General features: G+C 39.6%; 1 protein-coding gene across 1 annotated transcript in view; it reads left to right on the plus strand.

Moving 5' to 3' along the window:
- The window catches only part of LOC134677918 (P protein), a 71,310-nt gene that overhangs the window by 13,331 nt on the left and 36,467 nt on the right, over nt 1–21,512 (plus strand). Inside the window, exons 3-10 of the mRNA XM_063536364.1 lie at nt 12,600–12,703; nt 14,323–14,449; nt 14,686–14,746; nt 15,524–15,659; nt 16,764–16,900; nt 17,362–17,494; nt 19,011–19,159; nt 20,759–20,962. Of these exons, the coding sequence (XP_063392434.1) occupies nt 12,600–12,703; nt 14,323–14,449; nt 14,686–14,746; nt 15,524–15,659; nt 16,764–16,900; nt 17,362–17,494; nt 19,011–19,159; nt 20,759–20,962 (1,051 nt within the window). The remainder of the gene's footprint in view (nt 1–12,599; nt 12,704–14,322; nt 14,450–14,685; nt 14,747–15,523; nt 15,660–16,763; nt 16,901–17,361; nt 17,495–19,010; nt 19,160–20,758; nt 20,963–21,512) is intronic.

Raw genomic sequence — 21,512 nt, forward strand, 5'->3', positions numbered from 1 at the left:
AAATGTTACCATTTTTTTTATATAAAAATACAACGTAATATAATTTACTGATTTTTTTATATATTTACAGAGATTCAGAGGATCGCCGTAGTCGTATGCCACGATTATAAACTTAAAAGTAATGTGGCATACGACCACGGCTATCCTCTGAATCTCTGTAAATATATAAAAAAATCAGTAAATTATATTACGTTGTATTTTTATATAAAAAAAATGGTAACATTTATAATATTTCCTGCTTGATAATTTTAGATAAGAATTCTATCTTGTTTCATACTTTTTAGAGCGCGATTTGCAGTAGTCGGGTTTTAGTTTTTGAACTTATTTTTTATATATTTACAGAGATTCAGAGGATCGCCGTAGTCGTATGCCACGATTATAAACTTAAAAGTAATGTGGCATACGACCACGGCTATCCTCTGAATCTCTGTAAATATATAAAAAAGTCAGTAAATTATATTACGTTGTATTTTTATATAAAAAAAATGGTAACATTTATAATATTTCCTGCTTGATAATTTTAGATAAGAATTCTATCTTGTTTCATACTTTTTAGAGCGCGATTTGCAGTAGTCGGGTTTTAGTTTTTGAACTTATTTTTTATACCCTTTGGGTACGGAACTCTAAAAATTGTCTATTCTCGTAATGTTGAATGGGATTTATCAGTCTTCTTTTTTCACTGGCCTCTGGTAATGACAATTACACCGGGAAACTGCTAATAAACGAGTCAGGAACATACAAACAAACATGTTTATTGAAACCGATATGAACTGACAATAAGTGGACCTTAATGTAAGGGCATAAGATCGAACGGTGGTCAGTTTTTTTTGGTTCATATTGCTAATTTATGTAGATTAGCAACTGATAATAAGTGGACCGTATTGTAACGGCATAAGGTCGAACGTTCGTCAGTTTCTTTTGGTTCATATTGCTACAATATTTATGAAGATTAGCTCTTCTCTAACATGATTATTAGGTACACTCGCCATCAGATACATCCGAGTGGCTTACCCTCAAATGGCTCCTTAAGGGTTCCCCCACATATTTCGACGCGGAATCGGCAAAATCCGACAGGAAAAAGCTTTATGTCTGCGAAATAAGAGCGAAAAAGTCGTCCTTCGGCTCGGCTCGCATCGGCCGGCGCCTGCTGAAGTGTCGACGGCTTATTTGCTCTTATTGCGCGGACATAAGGCTTTTTCCTATCGGATTTTGCCGAATGCGCGTCGATATATCTGGGGAGACCCTAAGCCAGTTGAGGGTAGATGAAAACATTACACGATTAAATAATGTAGGTTAAGTCAGGTCGTTCAGTGACTGATCCAGGCGGTTTTGTTATTGGTCGGTTATTCAATAAGTGTTATAACTACCCGAACATCTACAAATTGTTTGTTTACTTTTATTTAAATGACTAAATATACAGACTATAGTACCCACAATACACATAAGCCTGATTGAGCTCACTGTGAGACTGGGTAGAATTGTGTAAGATAGTCACATAATATTTATTTATTTATTTATTTTATTATCGCTCTTTAGCGATAAGACCGCCTGGTGTCTACCATCTTTTAATTTATGTATCACGTTTATTTTGCTAATGGCTTAGTGCATTTAATAACCGGAGCTTACCCCTCTGCCGAAAACCGTGCACAATTGTGCAAACTTTTGTACGGACTGACGTTTATCTGGCATGGCTCTTTGTACGTTACATACAAATCATGTACAAATAGCCATACATTTGACGTGCCCCTCCCCCGCAAAAATCGGCAGACTGTTTTGTACAGAAAATGACAGCCAAGACGTCTACAGTTACTAAATTCTACCCTACGCTATCGCGAAATAAACATGTTCGTAAAGTGAGCTCCTCAAATATAATTAATATTATGCGTTTAAAACAACTATTTAAGACCATTGTTGTGCTGAAAGTGTAGTTTTATATCGTCACTATTAGACTGTTATGGTGTGAACAATAGAAAGTGAACTTTTAACATGCAATCAACGATATAATGTCGTCTGTGTAACAAAACAAAACTGTGTAGAACAACGTCGTAAGCCCACGCAATTTCCTGGCGCTTACGCCCTTCCAGTGGACAACTATTATATGTGTTGGACGGTTACCGAGTGTCACTAGTGTCAGCCTGTTAAACGATATTCGGATATTTACATCGAATTACGAAGTAAAAGGAAACAACTACGGCTAGAAATTAAATGTCCCGATTTGTTTGATATCGTTGGTTAACTCGGCCCAATTAACTTTTCGTGTGCTAAAGACCGTATGCTATCACGTGAAGGTGTATTAGTGCCATGCCTTATGGGAAACGGTCGCAGAGATAGTTCAGAGCCGGAAACCGCTACCAACTTTTAGTATGTTGTTGGGCATAGCATTGGGTCTCCAAAACTGCCGGGAGACGGCGGCGCCGGCCATCTACTTCAGCGGAATGACGTCATCAAAATAACTCCCGCTTCGTTGCGAATATTGCATACTGCACCCAAACTATGCATAGCACATACACGTCTGGGGTATTAAATGAAAGCCAATTAAATAAACTATATTTGATTCATACAAAGTGTATCAAAATATGCAACAGTTTAAGAAAAATTTACAAAATAATAAAAATTACGTAAAAAAATATTCGATTATTTGGGTTTTGCAACCAAACCAAAAGTCGGACGATAAAGCAATGTACTACAACATTAAAGATGACGTCTCAAGCCATACACTGATATCAATAAAATCAAAATTGAACCAAATATGTGGAAATTATGCATCAAAATGTAGATATTTGCCCATACAAATGCATAAAAGTTAAAAAAATCAAAATTGGTCATTTTCAGGATAATCCGCATAAGCTTCTAGTATGTTATTAGCAATATGACCTGGATTCTAAAACTGCCGGGAGACCATCTCTGTTGTTCCTCAGTTACAAATAATGACGTCATATAAATAATCACTGCCGAATTTCGTAAAATGTAAATTATAGCTATACCATGAGTCTCATATACACGTGAGTTACATGTAAAGAAAGGTTATTAAATGTATTATGATTCACTTAAACATTGTTTGTAAAAAAAATGTACGGTTTCAGAGCTAGAAACAACGAAATACCACTTTTTATGGAAAAAAGTAGATATGTATCAATTTTATAGCTAAACTAAAACCGTCAAAAATTTTTTGGGTAGAATATTTGAAAAACTAGTTATTCAACTATATATCACAATTTAAATTTTACACATCCGACAAAAACTGTGGTAGGTGTGGAAAAAAAACTAAAGCGCCCCAACAATTCTACCTTAATGCGCTCATATTATGCAAGGAATAGTTCTATTTATCGAGTATTAAATGAATGAACATTACATAAAATACATGAAAACGACATTTTCGAATGGAACCATAATTAAAAAAATAATAATTTACTTGATAAGTAAGCAATATACTGTTTCTTTAAGTACCTAATCTCCTCCTTTCAAAGTCGGTTAAAATGTAGCTTTTGTGACCTGGGCTACAAAAACAAATAAATTGACACCTCATTTATCAAAATCAGTTCAGTTGTTTCATGTAAAAAATACATAATTACATACGTAGAAAGCAGCTCCTGCTGTAGTCGCGGTAAATATTAATATGAAATAGACTCTTTGTCATGGCCTAATGCTACATTATTAGAGAAATGTAAAGTTACATGTCTGTAAGTAGGTACATGCCTAATACAAAATGCCTTATCGAGGTAAATGCCATATCAGTTCACTTAATGCGATACATAATTATATATTTAAGCCTCGATTAGCCTCGTACATACATACATCACTGGCTCAGTGACCCAAAGCAAAGAGGATCTTGGCCTCTGGCACAAAAGAGCGTCACTCAGCCCTATTCTGGGTAAGTTGGGTATTCTTACAAAAGTGGAATCTTGATTGGTGCAAGGGTTTCAAGGCTGAGCTGAGAAGGCTGGCAGAATTTTCCCTCTGATCCTCCGAAATACAGGTCACCCCTCTGATCATTCGAAGCCTCCATAAGGCATCTTGCAAACTCATCGAGGCGACGCCCGCTAGGCCTGCTAACATCTACGGCCTGAGGGTTTCAACGTTAGATGCCAAGCCACGCCAGGCCATAATAGTAAAGGTCTAATTATTAAATTTTAATTTTTTGTCCGACTAAGGCAGAATTTGCTATCTATGCGTGCATGTGTAGGTACTGTTTGCATGAAACTACTGAACTGATTTTGATAAATTAGGTGTCAATTTATTTGTGTTTGTAGCTCAGGTCACAAAAGCTACATTTTAACCGACTTTGAAAGGAGGAGATTAGGTACTTAAAGAAACAGTATATTGCTTACTTATCAAGTAAATTATTATTTTTTTAATTATGGTTCCATTCGAAAATGTCGTTTTCATGTATTTTATGTAATGTTCATTCATTTAATACTCGATAAATAGAACTATTCTTTGCATAATATGAGCGCATTAAGGTAGAATTGTTGGGGCGCTTTAGTTTTTTTTCCACACCTTCCACAGTTTTTATCGGAAATGTAAAATTTAAATTGTGATATATAGTTGAATAACTAGTTTTTCAAATATTATATGCAAAAAAATTTTGACGGTTTTAGTTTAGCTATAAAATTGATACATATCTACTTTTTCCATAAAAAGTGGTATTTCGTTGTTACTAGCTCTGAAACCGTACATTTTTTTTACAAACAATGTTTAAGTGAATCATGCTTTCATTACATGTAACTCACGTGTATGTGAGACTCGTGGTATAGCTATAATTTACATTTTACGAAATTCGGCAGTGATTATTTATATGACGTCATTATTTTTAACTGAGAAACAACAGAGATGGTCTCCCGGCAGTTTTAGAATCCAGGTCATATTGCTAATAACATACTAGAAGCTTATGCGGATTATCCTGAAAATGATCAATTTTGATTTTTTTAACTTTTATGCATTTGTATGGGCAAATATCTACATTTTGATGCATAATTTCCACATATTTGGTTCAATTTTGATTTTATTGATATCAGTGTATGGCTTGAGACGTCATCTTTAATGTTGTAGTACATTGCTTTATCGTCCGACTTTTGGTTTGGTTGCAAAACCCAAATAATCGAATATTTTTTTACGTAATTTTTATTATTTTGTAAATTTTTCTTAAACTGTTGCATATTTTGATACACTTTGTATGAATCAAATATAGTTTATTTAATTGGCTTTCATTTAATACCCCAGACGTGTATGTGCTATGCATAGTTTGGGTGCAGTATGCAATATTCGCAACGAAGCGGGAGTCATTTTGATGACGTCATTCCGCTGAAGTAGATGGCCGGCGCCGCCGTCTCCCGGCAGTTTTGGAGACCCAATGCTATGCCCAACAACATACTAAAAGTTGGTAGCGGTTTCCGGCTCTGAACTATATTCCCATAAGGCATATGACTATATTGTTGCTTGACTTATAACTGTGACATTGTGGTTTCGATTCAACTTGCTAAGATCTCGTTTAAATACAGCACAGTAGCAATATAAGTATTTGTTTTTACTACGCAGCCGTTACTGAACTATAAATATGCTTTCTGATGCACGCGAATCTTGGGGATGTTGTGACAATGAAGGCGTAGAAGATACACGGTCTGTCGACTGTGTCAAATGTCAGTTGGCTTATCACATAACTTGCGTGTGGACCGCGGGCTTTGAGCCGGAGTCTGCCACCATAAATGACTGGACGTGCCCGGCATGCATATCTAACGTACCCAAAGCCGCCAGACACGATTCGACTCCTGTTCGAAACGTCACCGTCGTCAGAGGGAACAAGAGACAGGCCCTGAATTCCCCTCCCGCACCCGCCGCGGCCGTCACAGCTGATGATGTACGTACCATTGTCCAAGACCTATTACAGCAAGAACTGAAACGCGCGGTAACGGAAATTAGCAGCACGTTGCGAAATACTATCGCGGATCAATTGAAACCAATAAAAACGGACATCGAGGCACTGAAAAATTCAATGGACTTCATGAGTACCAGGTTCGATGAAATGGAAGTGGAATTAGGTGACACCAACAAAAAGATGATCGAAATTCAAAAGGAACGAGAATGTTTCCAAACTCGCATTGCCTGCCTGGAAACCGAGCTAAAAGATGTCCAATTGAGCTCGCGCACGTCTATGGTGGAAATAAGAAACGTGCCCAACAGAATAAATGAATCCACAACCGAACTCGCACAAGTGGTGACCAAGATTGGCTCAGCACTAGATTTTATTATCCAGCCTGCACAAATTCGGGACGTGTACCGTCTCCCTGCAAAACCTGGCAGCAACAAAACCATCATTGCGGACTTTAACTCGGTGCAAACCAAAGACAGCCTGCTTAGGGCAGTCCGCGCGTACAACAATGGTAAACCAGCTGATGACAAAATAAATGCTAAACTATTGGACACCAATTGTGAGCCTACGCCCATCTACGTCAGTGACTACCTCCCACCAAGCAAGCGAAGATTGTATCTGAAGGCCCGACATTTTAAAAAGACGCACGAGTACGAGTTCTGCTGGACCAGCAATGGCAACATCTTCCTACGCAAAAACAAAGAATCTAAATACATTCAAATTAACTCTGAACAATGTTTAAACGACTTGCATTCTGAGTAGTTCCGGTAAAGACACCACCACTTATCTTCACGCAAAAACTTTTAGTTTAATTACGTAATACTCTTCCAGGAAATCCTGCCGTTTACTTTTTTTTTTTGTACAAAAAAAATTGTTATTGGATATTCCCTTGTTTTACCTACCTACTTCCTACTTGTACCTAATAGGCTCTAAGTATTTATTCTTATTATTATTATTTTTTCTTTTGATTTTATCTGTTTTTTATTTTTTGTTTTCTAGCTCTAAATTGTAATTTGCTTGCTGGCACTGCTCTGTAGGTATATACTTTTAGTTACTTAATTGTTTTATTCACATTTCTTGCTAAACTTGTTGTTATATTGGTTATAAGCCACTAATAATACCTATCTAATAAAAATAAACACATCAACACTTCTCACATTTACTCAAAATACATCCTTACAATACATATTATAATATAATATAATATATATAAAAAAAAAAAACATTAATAATATTGTATTGTACTTATAATCACCTATAGGTACATTTATATACTAAATACAAAAATGACGGATATCGACATTACCGCAACCGAAATAGACGAGTTTAATATCTCGAGCTCCTATGTTTGCAAACCCGACTCCTGCCTCAACCACGTTAAGCTGATACGAAAGCCGCTTAATGTAATTCATATGAATATTCGAAGCATTCATAAAAATATTGATGAATTCAAAGTTTTGCTAAAATTGTTAAAAATAAACTATGACGTGATCATTTTCTCTGAATGTTGGCTAAGTAAGTACTCACTAATTCCACACATCAAAGGATACTCTTCTGTGCATACTATTAACAATTCAAACCAGAACGATGGTGTAGTCATATACACAAAAGAATATTTACAGTGTAAAATCTATGAACCCGTGTTTGTGGACGCGAATTGTCTTGTCTGCACAGTAAACAATAATACGGCCATAATAGCTTTATACCGATCTCCATCCATTAGATGCCTAGATAACTTTTATAATAGTCTAAACAATGTATTATCATCCCTTTCATCTTACAAAAAAATAACGGTAATTGGCGATCTTAACATAGACATAAAACTCACCAATACTGATAGCCGCTCATTCGAATACCTTAATTTTATGGCCTTACATGGACTACTACCTGCCCATTTATATCCTACTAGATATGAAAATTGCTTAGATCATGTATTCCTTAGATCTGATACACCAGCCACAACTATAGTTGTAGAATCTTTCATAACTGACCACACTCCCGTCATGCTCACTATAGAAACAGATGCGCTAAGTCCCAAAGCCAATGACACACGCACTCGAGTTGATCATAATGCAATTCGTCTGGAGATTGACGCAACTGACTTCTCATCTGTTTTAGCAGCAACTGATGCCAATACTGCGACTAACCTACTTCTTGCTATCCTTTGTGCGATTATTAAAAGACACACAAAAATTATTAAAAATTCCTAAAAAGAATAGAAACATTAAGCCATGGATAACCCCCGGTCTGCTACGCTGCATCAGAAATAGAGACCATCTACATCAAAAAGCTAGAAAGTCACCAGACAACTTCACTCTTAAAGTCACCTACACCAGATATCGTAATTTTTGTAATAGACTACTTAGAAAACTAAAACTAGAGTATGAACGTAATGAGTTCAGTAAGTGTAAAAATAATCCAAAAGCAACCTGGAACCTCATAAAAACCATTACCCATACAAAACGCCCCTTCTCATCTTCTAATGACGTCATCCATTCTTCAGGCACACCTAGGGAAACAATAAACTCCATGAATAAGTTCTTCGCCAATATTGGCACAACATTGGCCACTAATATTAGATCTAGTGTGCCCCCTTCAACTTTTACGCTTCGACCTACAGTGTCACAATGCAACTCCCTAGTTATACTTGAGGTCAGCGAAAGGGACATCGAAAACATTATTAAAAAACTGCGTAGTGACTGCGCTATTGGTTGGGATGGTGTTTCGGCATTAATGTTGAAAAACTCGCTTTCGTCGCTTACCCCAGCGATTACCCATATCTGTAACACCTCGATTCGAACCGGGACCTTTCCTAATAATTTTAAAAGAGCCATCGTGCACCCTATATATAAAAGTGGCGATCACGCTGACTTTAATAATTATAGGCCGATTTCCGTCCTAACTGCTCTGTCTAAGATCTTGGAGAGAATCATGAACACTGCCCTAGTTAACTTCTTGGAATGCTACAATCTCATAGCAGATAATCAGTTTGGCTTCCGGTCAGGAAGGTCAACTGAAGACGCTGTTGCCGAGCTTACAACCTTCTTAACTCATCACCTAGACCAAAAGCGCCGGTGCCTTGGCATTTTTCTCGATCTCTCCAAGGCCTTCGACACAGTCTCGGTTCCTATCCTTTTGCACAAATTAGAACACCTGGGCGTCCGAGGTACCTCCTTGGATATGTTCCACGATTATTTATCACGCCGGACGCAGTCATTAAAACTGAGCTCATACGTAAGTAACGAAGAACCAATTAGTTACGGTGTCCCCCAGGGCAGCATTCTGGGTCCCACGCTCTTTCAGATATATGTGAACGAACTGTGTAAGCTGTCACTTCCAAATTGCAAAATCCTCGCATATGCCGATGACACGGCCTTACTATTCTATGGCTTTGACTGGGCTGAAACAAAAATGCATGCCGAAAAAGGCCTAAAAACTGTAATGCAGTGGCTTAAGAATAACCTTCTCACCCTTAATTTAGATAAAACTAAAGTCATGCCTTTCGTCATTGCTAATTCATCGTTACCCTCTGAACCACTTACAATACAAAGCCACATATGTCAGTCTCCTTCAACTAACTGCCTTGGAGTTGTCCTTGATCAAAATCTGAATTGGCACACCCATATAAACTCTGTGACATCTCGAGTCAGGAAGCTTATGTACGTCTTTAAGCAACTCCGTCATTCAGCCGACTCCAAAATCCTAATGATGGTGTATAAATCGTTGTGCCAAACTCTCCTCACGTATTGTTTACCACTCTGGGGAGCTGCTGGTAAGACAACCATGATAACAATAGAACGTGCACAGAGAGCGGTGCTAAAAGTGGCAACTTCTAAGCCCTTTAGATTCCCTACTACTCAATTATACGCTGAGTGTAGTGTCCTCACAGTTAGACAACTATACGTTCTTCGCGCTATTCTTCGCCGACATCGTCACCTCCCTCTCTGTGCCAAAGTATTAAGCAAGCGAAGTAAGCAAACCTCTTGTCCGGTGGTTCCCCAGCGGACAGTATTTGCTAACCACCAATACATATCAATGAGTGCCCGTCTTTATAATAAAATTAATAAACAATTAAATATTTATCCTCTAAACTCCTATAGATGCAAAACAAAACTTAGTGCCTTTTTACAAACACTAACATATCAGGAAACTGAAAATCTCTTATCGTGCTTGAAATAACCCATAAATAAGAATTGCTCTCCACCTTAAAAATATCATGCTACTTATAATTAAAAACCGCATTACCTAAACTCTCTCTCTGAGAAACACTCTCTCTAACTTCACACCTCCCCATACACACTTCATACACACCTACACACACCATACACACACGAACCTGCGCATGCACTGACTTACTCACAATTACAGACATACACTTATCTTGTATTAGTTGGCTTATTTTCTCTCTTTTTTTTTTTTGTTCGTATGTTACTGTTTTTTTTTTAACATTTGCTTAGTTAGCATATTGAGAGCTCACACATAGAAGAGGAGGAATCACTGACTCCCGAGTCACAGGCTTGGACCTAGTTCGGGAGGCAGAGGCTCAACCCCACTACCTAAATGTGTTACAAACCTGACACCTGTTTTATAATGTTAATACATTTAATAATGTAAAAAAGTAATGTTTAAGGTTTACAGCAATAAAGATTTTATTATTATTATTCCTTTATTCATCATTTTTCTTAGGCTAGGTTTTTATAATATGTATATAAAAGTAAAATATAAAAACACTTACAAAACAATAAAAAATACATATAAACACATTATAAAAAACCTAACCTAGGGTGCCGCCGGCAGCGGGGCAGGGCCCAAGCTGCCGGTGGTCAGGGCCGCAGAGTGAGGAACCGACGTACTATACGCGCCGTGTCCAAAATTACCGCCTTCTGCATCTGACCCTTGATCCAGCCACCCAGCGAGAGTCTCTCTAGGTGTTGGTCGAGACTCTTCGCTATGAGACCGTTCGCTGACACGACTATCGGAACAATGATCGTCGAGTCAACATCCCACATGGCGGTAATCTCATGAGCTAAGTCTAGGTACTTGCTGGACTTGTCCTTCTCAGCCTTCACGAGATTGTCATCATGAGGGATGGTGACGTCGGCGAGCACGGCCCGGCGCTGCGATCGGTCTATCAGCACGATGTCAGGCTTATTGGCAACAATAGTCCTGTCAGTGATGATAGATCGATCCCAATAGAGCGTGGCACGACCATTTTCGAGAACTGGCGCAGGTGTGTACTTGTAGTACGGCACTTCGCGGTCCACAAGGCCGTATAGGAGGGCAAGCTGCTGGTGAATAATTCTGGCTACGAGGTTATGTCTGTGCAAGTACTCGCCGTTAGCAAGATGAGAACAACCGGAGATAATATGCCTGAGTGACTCTCCGGGACGGCGGCATGCCCGACAAATGTCGACCGTACCGTCCTTCAGGATATATCTCCGGTAGTTATTCGTCATGATAACTTCGTCCGCAATTGCACAGGCAAAGCCCTCGGTTTCTCCGAAGAGGTCCCCGAATCGTAGCCAGTTCACCGACGCGGGTAGGTCTACATCGGGTCCCATGAGGGCCTTGTAGAACCGCCCGCTTATTATTATTATTATTATTATAAATGCTCTAAGGCTATTGGTGAGTAACAAAGAATATTTGTATTGTATTGTATCTAGGATACAATAACATTAAATAACAAAGCAAGTGGTATCCAGACGGGCCTGGTCAAATCGGCCGATTTGATCAGGAAAATAATTGGAGCCAATCTCACCTAGCGTCCACACGTACACAATTTAATCACCAATTTTAGAACCATAAACAAACGCACATACAGATCCTACTAGCTTCGACAATTGGCTTTTTGTGTCCGCACCTCCTGATTTGATCGGGCAATCGAATCAGCGAGCCAAATTGCCGTTTGAGCACTCCTGATTCGATCGGGCAATTTAATCAGATTGGCGAAACATTGACTTATCTGGTTACGCCTGTCCTGTACATAGAGTTGTAAATGTTGTCAACTGTTTTAGCATTATGTAGGTACACATGTGGATATTAACAAATGTTAGTAAACAGTACACGTAGGCTATAAAAGAGAGCTACCTTGACATTGAAAACATGCAACTGTTAGCTTGGTAGAATTTTATTACCTACATTTGTTATCATACAACTGATACAACTATAGGGACTTACTCCGTATATGGTTAAACTATTTATCCAGACTATGATTATATGTCCAGACAACTAATTAATACCTGGAACTCTAAATAAACAGACACAAAAAACACGCCATGTAATATTTTTAGGCTAACTACATACCCACGAAAGGCTATATAAACAACAGTAAAGGTCTATCTATATTTAGAAGTTAGCTCATTTAGGTCAAGGAAGGGTTCCGATTTTAGGGTTCGTTGGGTAAATAAGTACCTCCGTGTCATGGATTTAACCGTTAACCCTTAAGGAAATTATTATATACATATATATAATAAATTTAAAGCTTTCGTACAAGTTGGGTGTAGTACACCCAAGAGCAATTAAACGGGTCTATGTGACAATTTTCATACAGAAACTCCCGTTATCATTGCTTAAGTTTTAAGTACCTAGGTAATTCAAGACTGGACATCACAGTGCCTTTACAAAACTGACTGTTATAACAATTTATGGCTGGACTATTCAAAAAGTTCAAAAAGCCTCAACAAGATGGCCGCCACAGTGTGTACAGCAGTGTTTATTCCATGGTCTCCTGCAGTGACCTGACGCCGGGCAGCCTGGAGGTGTGGGTGGACTTGCCAGACACCATCAAGTATGACCCGTCTCTGGCGCCGTTCAAGCATCTTTATGAACAACACCATGGTGAGGCATCCATACATACATACATACTATCTATACCGTAGCCTGAAAGTCTGGGTAGATACCATCAAGTACGACTCGCCGCTAGTACTATGCTCGCAGCTGTATGAGTAGCACCATGGTGAGGCATATACATATACATATATTCTGTAGCCTCAAAGTGTGGCTGGCTGCCAGACACCATCAAATACGACCCGTCTCTGGCGCCGTTCAAGCATCCGTATGAGCAACACCATGGTGGGACATATATTTTTACAAAATCTCAACAAAAATTAAAACTACAATAATTTAACTAATTATTTAACGTATTTATTATCTTTAAATCATTATCTTGGCTTTGATGCACAAATGCAAACGTTTGTTATTATTATCACCAATGTGCACAAAAAAAAAATCTCGTAAACGTATTTTTGGGCCATTCTGTATTTTGGAGATGTCCTTAATTTCCCTCAAATCACTTGCATCTGTGGGGCTTCAGAAGCAATACAATTCTAATCACTTAATGAGTGTAGCTTGTGAGTCTTATTTCAAATTGATTGTAGATGAACCTTGCGGTTTAATATGTAGTACGTTTACTTCTATAGATTTTGTTTATACCGTATGACTATCATGTCAAGTAGCAGGAAATTAATCTGATTTCAGTTTTACATTCAGTTGTCAAATTATCCGGTTGCAAGTCTATGAGCGAGTGTCATTACGTTCCTCTAGAGCCATACTGTGACTAAAGTATGTAGCTGCACATATTTAAATGCATTATTGAACAAATACGTGAAATGTTATTTTGACATAGTTAAAGTTACTAACTACTCTTTTACAAATCTTATTGCGAAGAGATAAAGTTTAGCCTGATACCAATAATGAGTTATGTTTTGCTGTAATGTTTGTTCAGATTTTTTTAATAATAATAAATATAACTTGCCCGCAGGGCAGCTTGTGGCGAGCTGTTGGGGAGTAACGACCCCACGGACCCGAGTGCTCCCGAGAGTCGGTCAGGGTCTCCGTCTCCGGCGTGTCTTCGTCGGTCGGAGTGGACCCCAAGGGGACCCGCAGGACTCTCAGCTCTGGCTTGCCTTCATTGGCCGTCCAGAGAGGAGTCGTTAGAGCTATATGCTTCAGGGGTGGAAGTGAAAGATGCATAAGACGCGAGTTGGCACAGTGGCTATTAACAGCCACTGGGTAGAAAGCGGCGCACACCTCTCGACACCCCTGAGCCGCTCACACCGATGTTGCTCCTAGTCGTCTTTACGACGGCAGTTTCAGGGGCCCATCTAGTCAGCGGCGAGTCACCGCCTGCCTCGATGACGGTGTTAACATTGTTATGGCAGGTGTCCGGACCTCTTTTACAATAGCCCAGTCTCATAGTCCACCCAAACTTCAATCCATAGACCGGTATACTGTTCTCTTTTTCTACAATAGTCCCAATGCCTGCTGAGACCGGTTCACGGGTGTCTATTGTTGCACCTGTGAACGGGTTCCAGCAGGCGTTCTACATGACATAAAAGCTCTCCAAGGGGCCTCTACGTGTTGGATCTGTGTCCCCACGCAAGCCTATCAAAAAACCGGGATTATAGGCCCGTGATATCCAAGGAGATACAAATAATAATATAACTTTATAATTTCAGGAAAACTGGATACCACGGAGATTCAAGATGGCGACAAGTCAATATTTACAAAAAAACCCACCGAAATCAGTAAAAGTAAAGAAAGCGTAGCGAAAAGTGATGTCCCTGCAAAAGGATGTGATAATAGGTAGGTCATAATAAAAAATCTCAAATAAGTAAAATAAGCAATAAAATAAATAACATCTAAAGTATATATATATATGTGTGTACATTATATATATCGACGTCTAATACTCACAACACAAGCTTTATTGAGCTTACTGTGAACAGGTCGATCTGTGTAAAATTGTCCTATAATATTTATTTATTCATTTATTTATTTTAAGGTTAATGTTCAATTCGAACGTTAAATTTAACTTTCAGATTAGTGGAGCCTTCACACACACAAGAGGCGAAAAAAGTCAGATCAGCGAGAAAAAAGCAGGTACCTACAGATTTTTGTAAGACACTTCAGTGCGTGGAAATGGATACCTCTCGGCTCTCCCAAACATGAGATGTATTTAGTGACTAAAATATCTGTATAAAAGTATATTATTAAATATAGGAAAGAGCTGGAAATTATCACTACCTCGGGCAAACATAAACATATAAATTAAACATATAGTTTATCAAGCAGATCTTTTCAGTAGAAAAAGGCGGCAAATTTGTAAGATGTAGGCGCGAAAGGGATATCGTCTCATATAATATTTGAATTTCGCGCCTTTTTCTACTCACAAGATTTTCTTGGCCATCTATATATATAGTTCGTTTTTTTAGCATTAGAAATAAGGTAAACAATCTTGATGTGTCTTTTAATTGAAAAACACATTTTAAAAATAAGTTACGTCAAATATGTAATAATTATGAATCAAATACGATCATTTATATTCTTCTGCTTTCATAAATGATAGTTACTGATTTTTAATAAGCGTTTTTCAATTAAAAGACATGCCAAAATCGCTTTACCTTCTTCCAAGTTCTTTCTAAATGCTAAAAAAACGAACTTTAGACATAAACATAACCCTAAACATAAACATATAAATAAATAAATAAAGAAATAATTATTTATTTCAGAAATTAAATTTCCATAATATATTAGTAGCTTATTATTATTACTCTTAACCAATGTTAGTGACTATCTATGTTATGTGCTTTATTTAACTTCTATACACATGTAGGCTACTCCAGTACTCCATATGATGTATGTTTGTAAATTTTCAAGGTGGACCGGACGCTGAAAGTCGTCAAGCTGTCAATCCTGGTGGCGGGATGGGTGTTCCTGACAGCATCCCTGCTGCTGAACAGAGAAAGGACAGACGTGGTGCTGCACACAGCTGTGAAGGAAGGAGAGGTCAAAGGTGAATTATAATTAGCGATGCAACGGATAGTTGTTTGGCCGGATACCGGATACCGGATATTCAGCCTGACCATCGGCCGAATATCCGGTATCCGGCCGCCGAATATTCGGCCAGCGGAATTATACCTACATTTCGGTTTTTCTGGTGCGCATTCTGCAGGTTTGACCTGTTTCCTAGTGAACGCTCGCGCGGACGCATTTCTAGGTTCGAAATGAGTGCGCGTGCAAGTCAGTGGAATGATTAAATTGTTTTAATGTAATAAACAAGTACGATTATGACCGTGTCTGTTTCTTAAATCCAATTTATTTACTCCAAAATCAAGTATTGTTACTATATATCCGGTATCCAGCCGGATAGTAAAATAATGGCTGGGTAGGCCGGATACCGGATAGTAACCGAATATCCGGTGCATCTCTAATTATAATATTTTCAAGGTGGATTGTTGAAAATCAAGGTGCCAATCCTGATGGCAGTATACCTATACTGCCATGTAAGTACACCTAAACACCTGATTATCACTAAACCGTTGCACTAATCGGTTGGACTCATAGACCTAGTATTACATAGATGAGCTATACGCGAGCCTCCGTGAGGGACAAAACATACGCAAAGCGACAATATTAAAAACACGTTTTTACATTCCTGACAACATACCAAAAACAATCTACGTAATTCGGTCGGGTTATTTGTTGCCCACCATAAACCATACTAAATTTTTGGTGGGGAACAAACAAAACGTGAGACTGTGACAAGGACAAGCAATAATTCCGCTTTCTCTGCTACTCCTACTGAAATTTCCATAAGTGCATCTCGTTCGGTCGTTTGGCCCCTCCCCCGTGTCATCTCAATGTTATTGTACTTCTATTGTTGCAACAAAGTAACAAACCGTTTGTCACCGTTAAAGCTTTCGCTAAATTTTATTGTATGGGAAGTTTCATACTACACTGCTTATTATTGACATTAATCAGTCCGTTAAATGTGGTTAGTGCAACTGGCCCTTAAACAACTGAGTGCATAATTTTATCACTATAAGTAGCTAACATAAATGAATCTAAACACGAATCCCGGCTAATTGAGAAGTTTATCATACATTTCCCTTTTCAGTATACCCATTAAACTGCACCCTAGCGCGAGTGACCCTAAAAGTGACCCTAACGGGTCCCTTCGACCAGACGGCGGGGAATGTAACTGAGAATATTCTGGAAGTTTGGCTTGAGCGGACCTCCGGAGATCAGACAGAGGTAAAATTTAAAAACGTATTATTAACACCAGACCAGCTTGTAAAGGCTCTATAATATTCTTTAAAAACGAATGAGAAAGTTGCATTTTATCCACAAGCACAGAATAAATAATAGTACGTCTGTTACGATCAGGACAGATATGGCCGCTAGGTGGCGACAGCGCCACACGCGGCTTATGGTAAACCCCAAAATTGGGGTCGAGCGGAAGTACTTTATAGCTACCTGTAGCAAAGCGACGAAATCGCGGAGTGAGACATCCGACCCACACCAATTTTGGTGGATAGCCATAAGCCGCGCGTGGCGCTGTTGCCACCTAGCGGCCATTTCTGTCCTGATCGTAACAGACGCGTTTTGTTAGAGAGTGAGTCTTCTATACCTAGTACTATTATTTATTCTGTGACTCTAGCTACGGTATGCTCTAAGGTTGCAATACATTGACAGAAACATTCTAAACATTCCAGAGCTCCCGTCCCTGGTTGGTGCGACTGAGGTCCGATGACGTCATCGACTTTGCTGAAAGCGCCACCGACACGAAGACATTGGTGCTGATGCATTCGAATGGGTCGGACAGTGAAAATCTATTTTCCAGTAATGGTAAGACACCCAACATGAGGTCGCGGGTTCAAACCCCGGCTTGTATACCACTTTTTTTTTATTATGAATGGGCTTACTCATGGCCACAGACTAGCCGAGGCGTAGACGTGGCCTACGATGGAGCGAGCTCGCCCAGAAGGTGCCTGTTCACTCTTGATTTGAAGGTTGCCCGGTTATAAGAACACGGAAAAATAGACGCCGGCAGGGAATTCCATTCCTTGGCAGTGCGCATAAGGAAAGTAGAAGCAAAGCGCTTCATGCGAATTGGTGGAATATCTACCATGTAAGGATGGAAACCGGCCGTGCGTCTAAAAGTCCGATGGTATGGTGCTTTTCTACTCTATCATCTGATTGATAGAGTCGAAAAGTGGTAGACCACTTTCTTGGCTGACCGTGCCATTGAGTTTTAAGGTACCTAAACGTATTAGTGCTCGACATGCTAATGCCCAATAGATGACACCTTGCTGTACCTCTATTGACAATGACTTAAGATTCAAGATGGCATGTACTGGGACCGCGTCGAGCACCAGTACGTTTGCTGTGCGAAATATCATTTGATATTTACCAGTCGCTTTTCGGTGAACGAAATACATCGTGAGGAAACCGGACTAATCCCAAAAAGACCTAGTTTCCCCTCTGGGTTGGAAGGTCAGATGGCAGTCGCTTTCATAAAAACTAGTGCCATATATATATGCCATCTTCTTATTCTTCTTCCTCGCGTTATCCCGGCATTTTTGCCACGGCTCATGGGAGCCTGCGGTCCGCTTAACAACTAATCCCGAGAATTGACGTAGGTACTAGTTTTTAAGAATGCGACTGCCATCTGACGTTCCAACCCAGAGGAGAAACTAGGTCTTATTGGGATTAGTATGGTTTCCTCACAATGTGGATGTTTTCCTTCACCGAAAAGCACCAGGTAAATATCAGATAGATAAGTTCCGAAAAACTCATTGGTACGAGCCGGGGTGTGAACCCGCGACCTCCGAATAGGAAGTGGCACGCTTTTAACCGTTAGGCCACCAGCGCTTCTCATAGTGCCATATGCCATATAATATTATAGAAGGTAGAGAGGCAATAGAGAGTACTCTCTCCAGGCGGGTGTTATGCCTGGGGGCCGAAGTCCGTTGAGAGTTGGTCGGAAGTTATATAGATAGAAACTGACATTACAACTCAGTAAGCGCGATGTAGGTCTCATACTAATTGCGTTCTAGACGTAGTATATTCTTAGTAGTTTGTGCGTTCTAAGCTCCCTAACGCCATCTGTTAGATTATTATGGCACGACGTTGGCAGTGACAGCTAGAGGAGACGCCACAATATCTAATTGTGCCTCAAGGATGACTCACGTTAGACCGGGCTATGTCCGGGCTGGAGCTTCTGGCGCATCGTTTTCTATGGAAAGCATCACGTGATCGCCTGTCATAGAAAAGTAAGTGCCGGAAGCTCGGGCCCGGACACGGCCCGGTCTAGCGTCAGTCATCCTTTATAAAGAGTTAATAAAGATATTGCTTATTCCAGGCTCCGTGCTGTCCCTCCGAATGCAGTCATCCAGCAACACCACAGTCCCTCTCACTGTCAGCTACATCATGAGCCCCTTGGAAGAAAGAGACGGCCTTATATACGCAACCGTCCTCCTGTGTACCCTGTATATCCTCGTTATATTTGAGGTAAATTGTCATCTGCGGTCTACCGCGACTCCTTACAATTTGTGGGACTCAACAGGTGGCTGTTTTGACCCACATAGGGTTTCTGGTTTCTCGACCTTTTTAATTTCTCGAGGCACGGGAATTCTCGACCAAGATTTCTCGAGTTTCTCGAGTATCTCGAGAAATTTTGAAAGCTCCGAAAAACACCATGTTATTTAATTATTTTTGCTTTTTTACAAATCAGACTCGTAGGAATCGTAGGTGAGATCAATAATCAAACATGGTACATTTTTAGTCACCATAAATTGCACTCAATAATCAAAAATACAACAACAAAAAAAAACTATAGGTGCAGGTGTGCGCACCGGCAATATGTTATGCTATAGTGTATTTCTTTAGGTATTCAACAAAATGTAAACAAACTACAATATGGTATTTTATTAGGCAGCAATATTCAAGTCAATAAATTTAACTCTATGTGACAAAACTTACAGAAGTTTTACTACGTAATATTAATTACTCGTACTTACTCAACGTAACAATAAAGCTGCTAAAATTGTAATATTTTGCTAATAGGAATATATTGGGATGATTTGATTTATCAATTAGTAATTTAGTTCGGTAATATTTATTATTAAACTTATTACATGGTCCTATAATTCGTTACAATCTTTTTTAAACCGTTTTTCAATAAAAAGACATTACATGAATATCATAAATCATGATAGTTCAAAAGTTTCAAAACATGATAATCGGTTAAAGCTTTCTAGCTAGGGATAGGGGACGGATCAAGGTAGTTTTTATTTGGTTGGTAATAAAGGTTTTAAGTAGGTTCCTACCTGAAAACCTAAAAATAACATTGTTCATATTTATTTAACTACCTAAAGAAATACGTTATAGACACATCATGTGTTATACGCGTGTTATCTTTTTACTTATCACAAGAGATTTATTTCTCGAGTTCTCGAGGCATTGAATATTTTTTTCCCGTCTCGACTTAGGACAAATTTCTCGAGATTTCTCGCCTCGGGAATTCTCGAGCAGAAACCCTAGACCCACAGGTCATAAGGCATACGTGTCCTGCCCAATCCCATTTGAGCCACAGACTAAATAAATAATAGTACTAGGTACCGAAGACTCACTCTCTAACAAAACGCGTCTGTTTACGATCAGGCCAAAATTGGCTAGCCACCAAAATTGGTGTGGGACGGATGTGCTTGTAGGTACCTGTAGCAAAGCGACGAAATCGCTGAGTGAGCCACGCCTGTTTAAGCTTGGTTTGCAGCAGTCTCAGCTACGTCAGTTATTCGAGTTTTGGAGGCAGTAGGTATTGTATTTTTAATGTGATCAGTTTTTAACATTTGTAACTATTGAAGTACCTATAAATTGTATAAAGCCAATCACTACACCTTATAAAACAAAGTCCCCCGCCTCGTCTGTCTGTTTGTACCTTGTTCGCGATAAACTCAAATACTACTGAATGGATTCTCATGCAATTTTCACCTATCGATAGAGTGAAAGGGGATTCTTGAGGAAGGTTCAAGTGTATTTATAATTTGTAAAGGTTTTGTATAACCCGTGCGGATCGCTAATTGATAATATTAATCATCATCTTCCCAGATTGTAAACCGCACAATCGCCGCGCTCCTCTCCTCGTCTCTCTCCGTGGGCGTCCTAGCCCTCACCGGCTCCCGACCCTCGCTGCCCGAGCTGGTCTCCTGGCTGGATGTGGAGACACTACTGCTCCTACTCAGCATGATGCTGCTGGTCGCCATATTGGCTGAGACCGGCCTGCTGGATTACCTGGCTTTACTGGCTTTTGAGGTAAGACATCGGCTCCTGAACCTCGCTGCCCGAGCTGGTCTCCTGGCTGGACGTGGAGACCTTACTGCTGCTACTCAGCATGATGCTGCTGGTCGCCATATTGGCTGAGACCGGCTTGCTGGATTACTTGGCTTTGCTGGCTTTTGAGGTGAGACAAACAACGGCTCCTGGCTGGTCGTGGAGTTAGTAAATTTGGCCGGGTGTTTTCCACAAATCGACAACCATCCCATTGGAAACACTGCACTCCTGCACTCGGCCTTCTCTCTTTAAATTGCTTAAAGTTGACACGTTTGGGAGCTCAAGATAATGGCTCTGGGCCTTCGGGCTCGCGAGATACAGTTATTATATAGGATTTGGCTTTGTTCTTCAATCCCACGGAGACCTTACTGCTGTTGCTGAGCATATAATGCCGCTGGTCGCCGTTTTGGTTCGCCTTGTCCCATTCACTTAAGAGATCGGAGCAGCATGTTTTGTTCTCCCTATTTCTCTCTATCGCCCGTTATCTCATCAAGGCATCATTATCATCTCACACAGTCCATTCACCTTCTCC

The sequence above is a fragment of the Cydia fagiglandana genome, chromosome 27 (assembly GCF_963556715.1).
Source record: "Cydia fagiglandana chromosome 27, ilCydFagi1.1, whole genome shotgun sequence".
NCBI classification, from domain to species: Eukaryota; Metazoa; Arthropoda; class Insecta; order Lepidoptera; family Tortricidae; genus Cydia; species Cydia fagiglandana.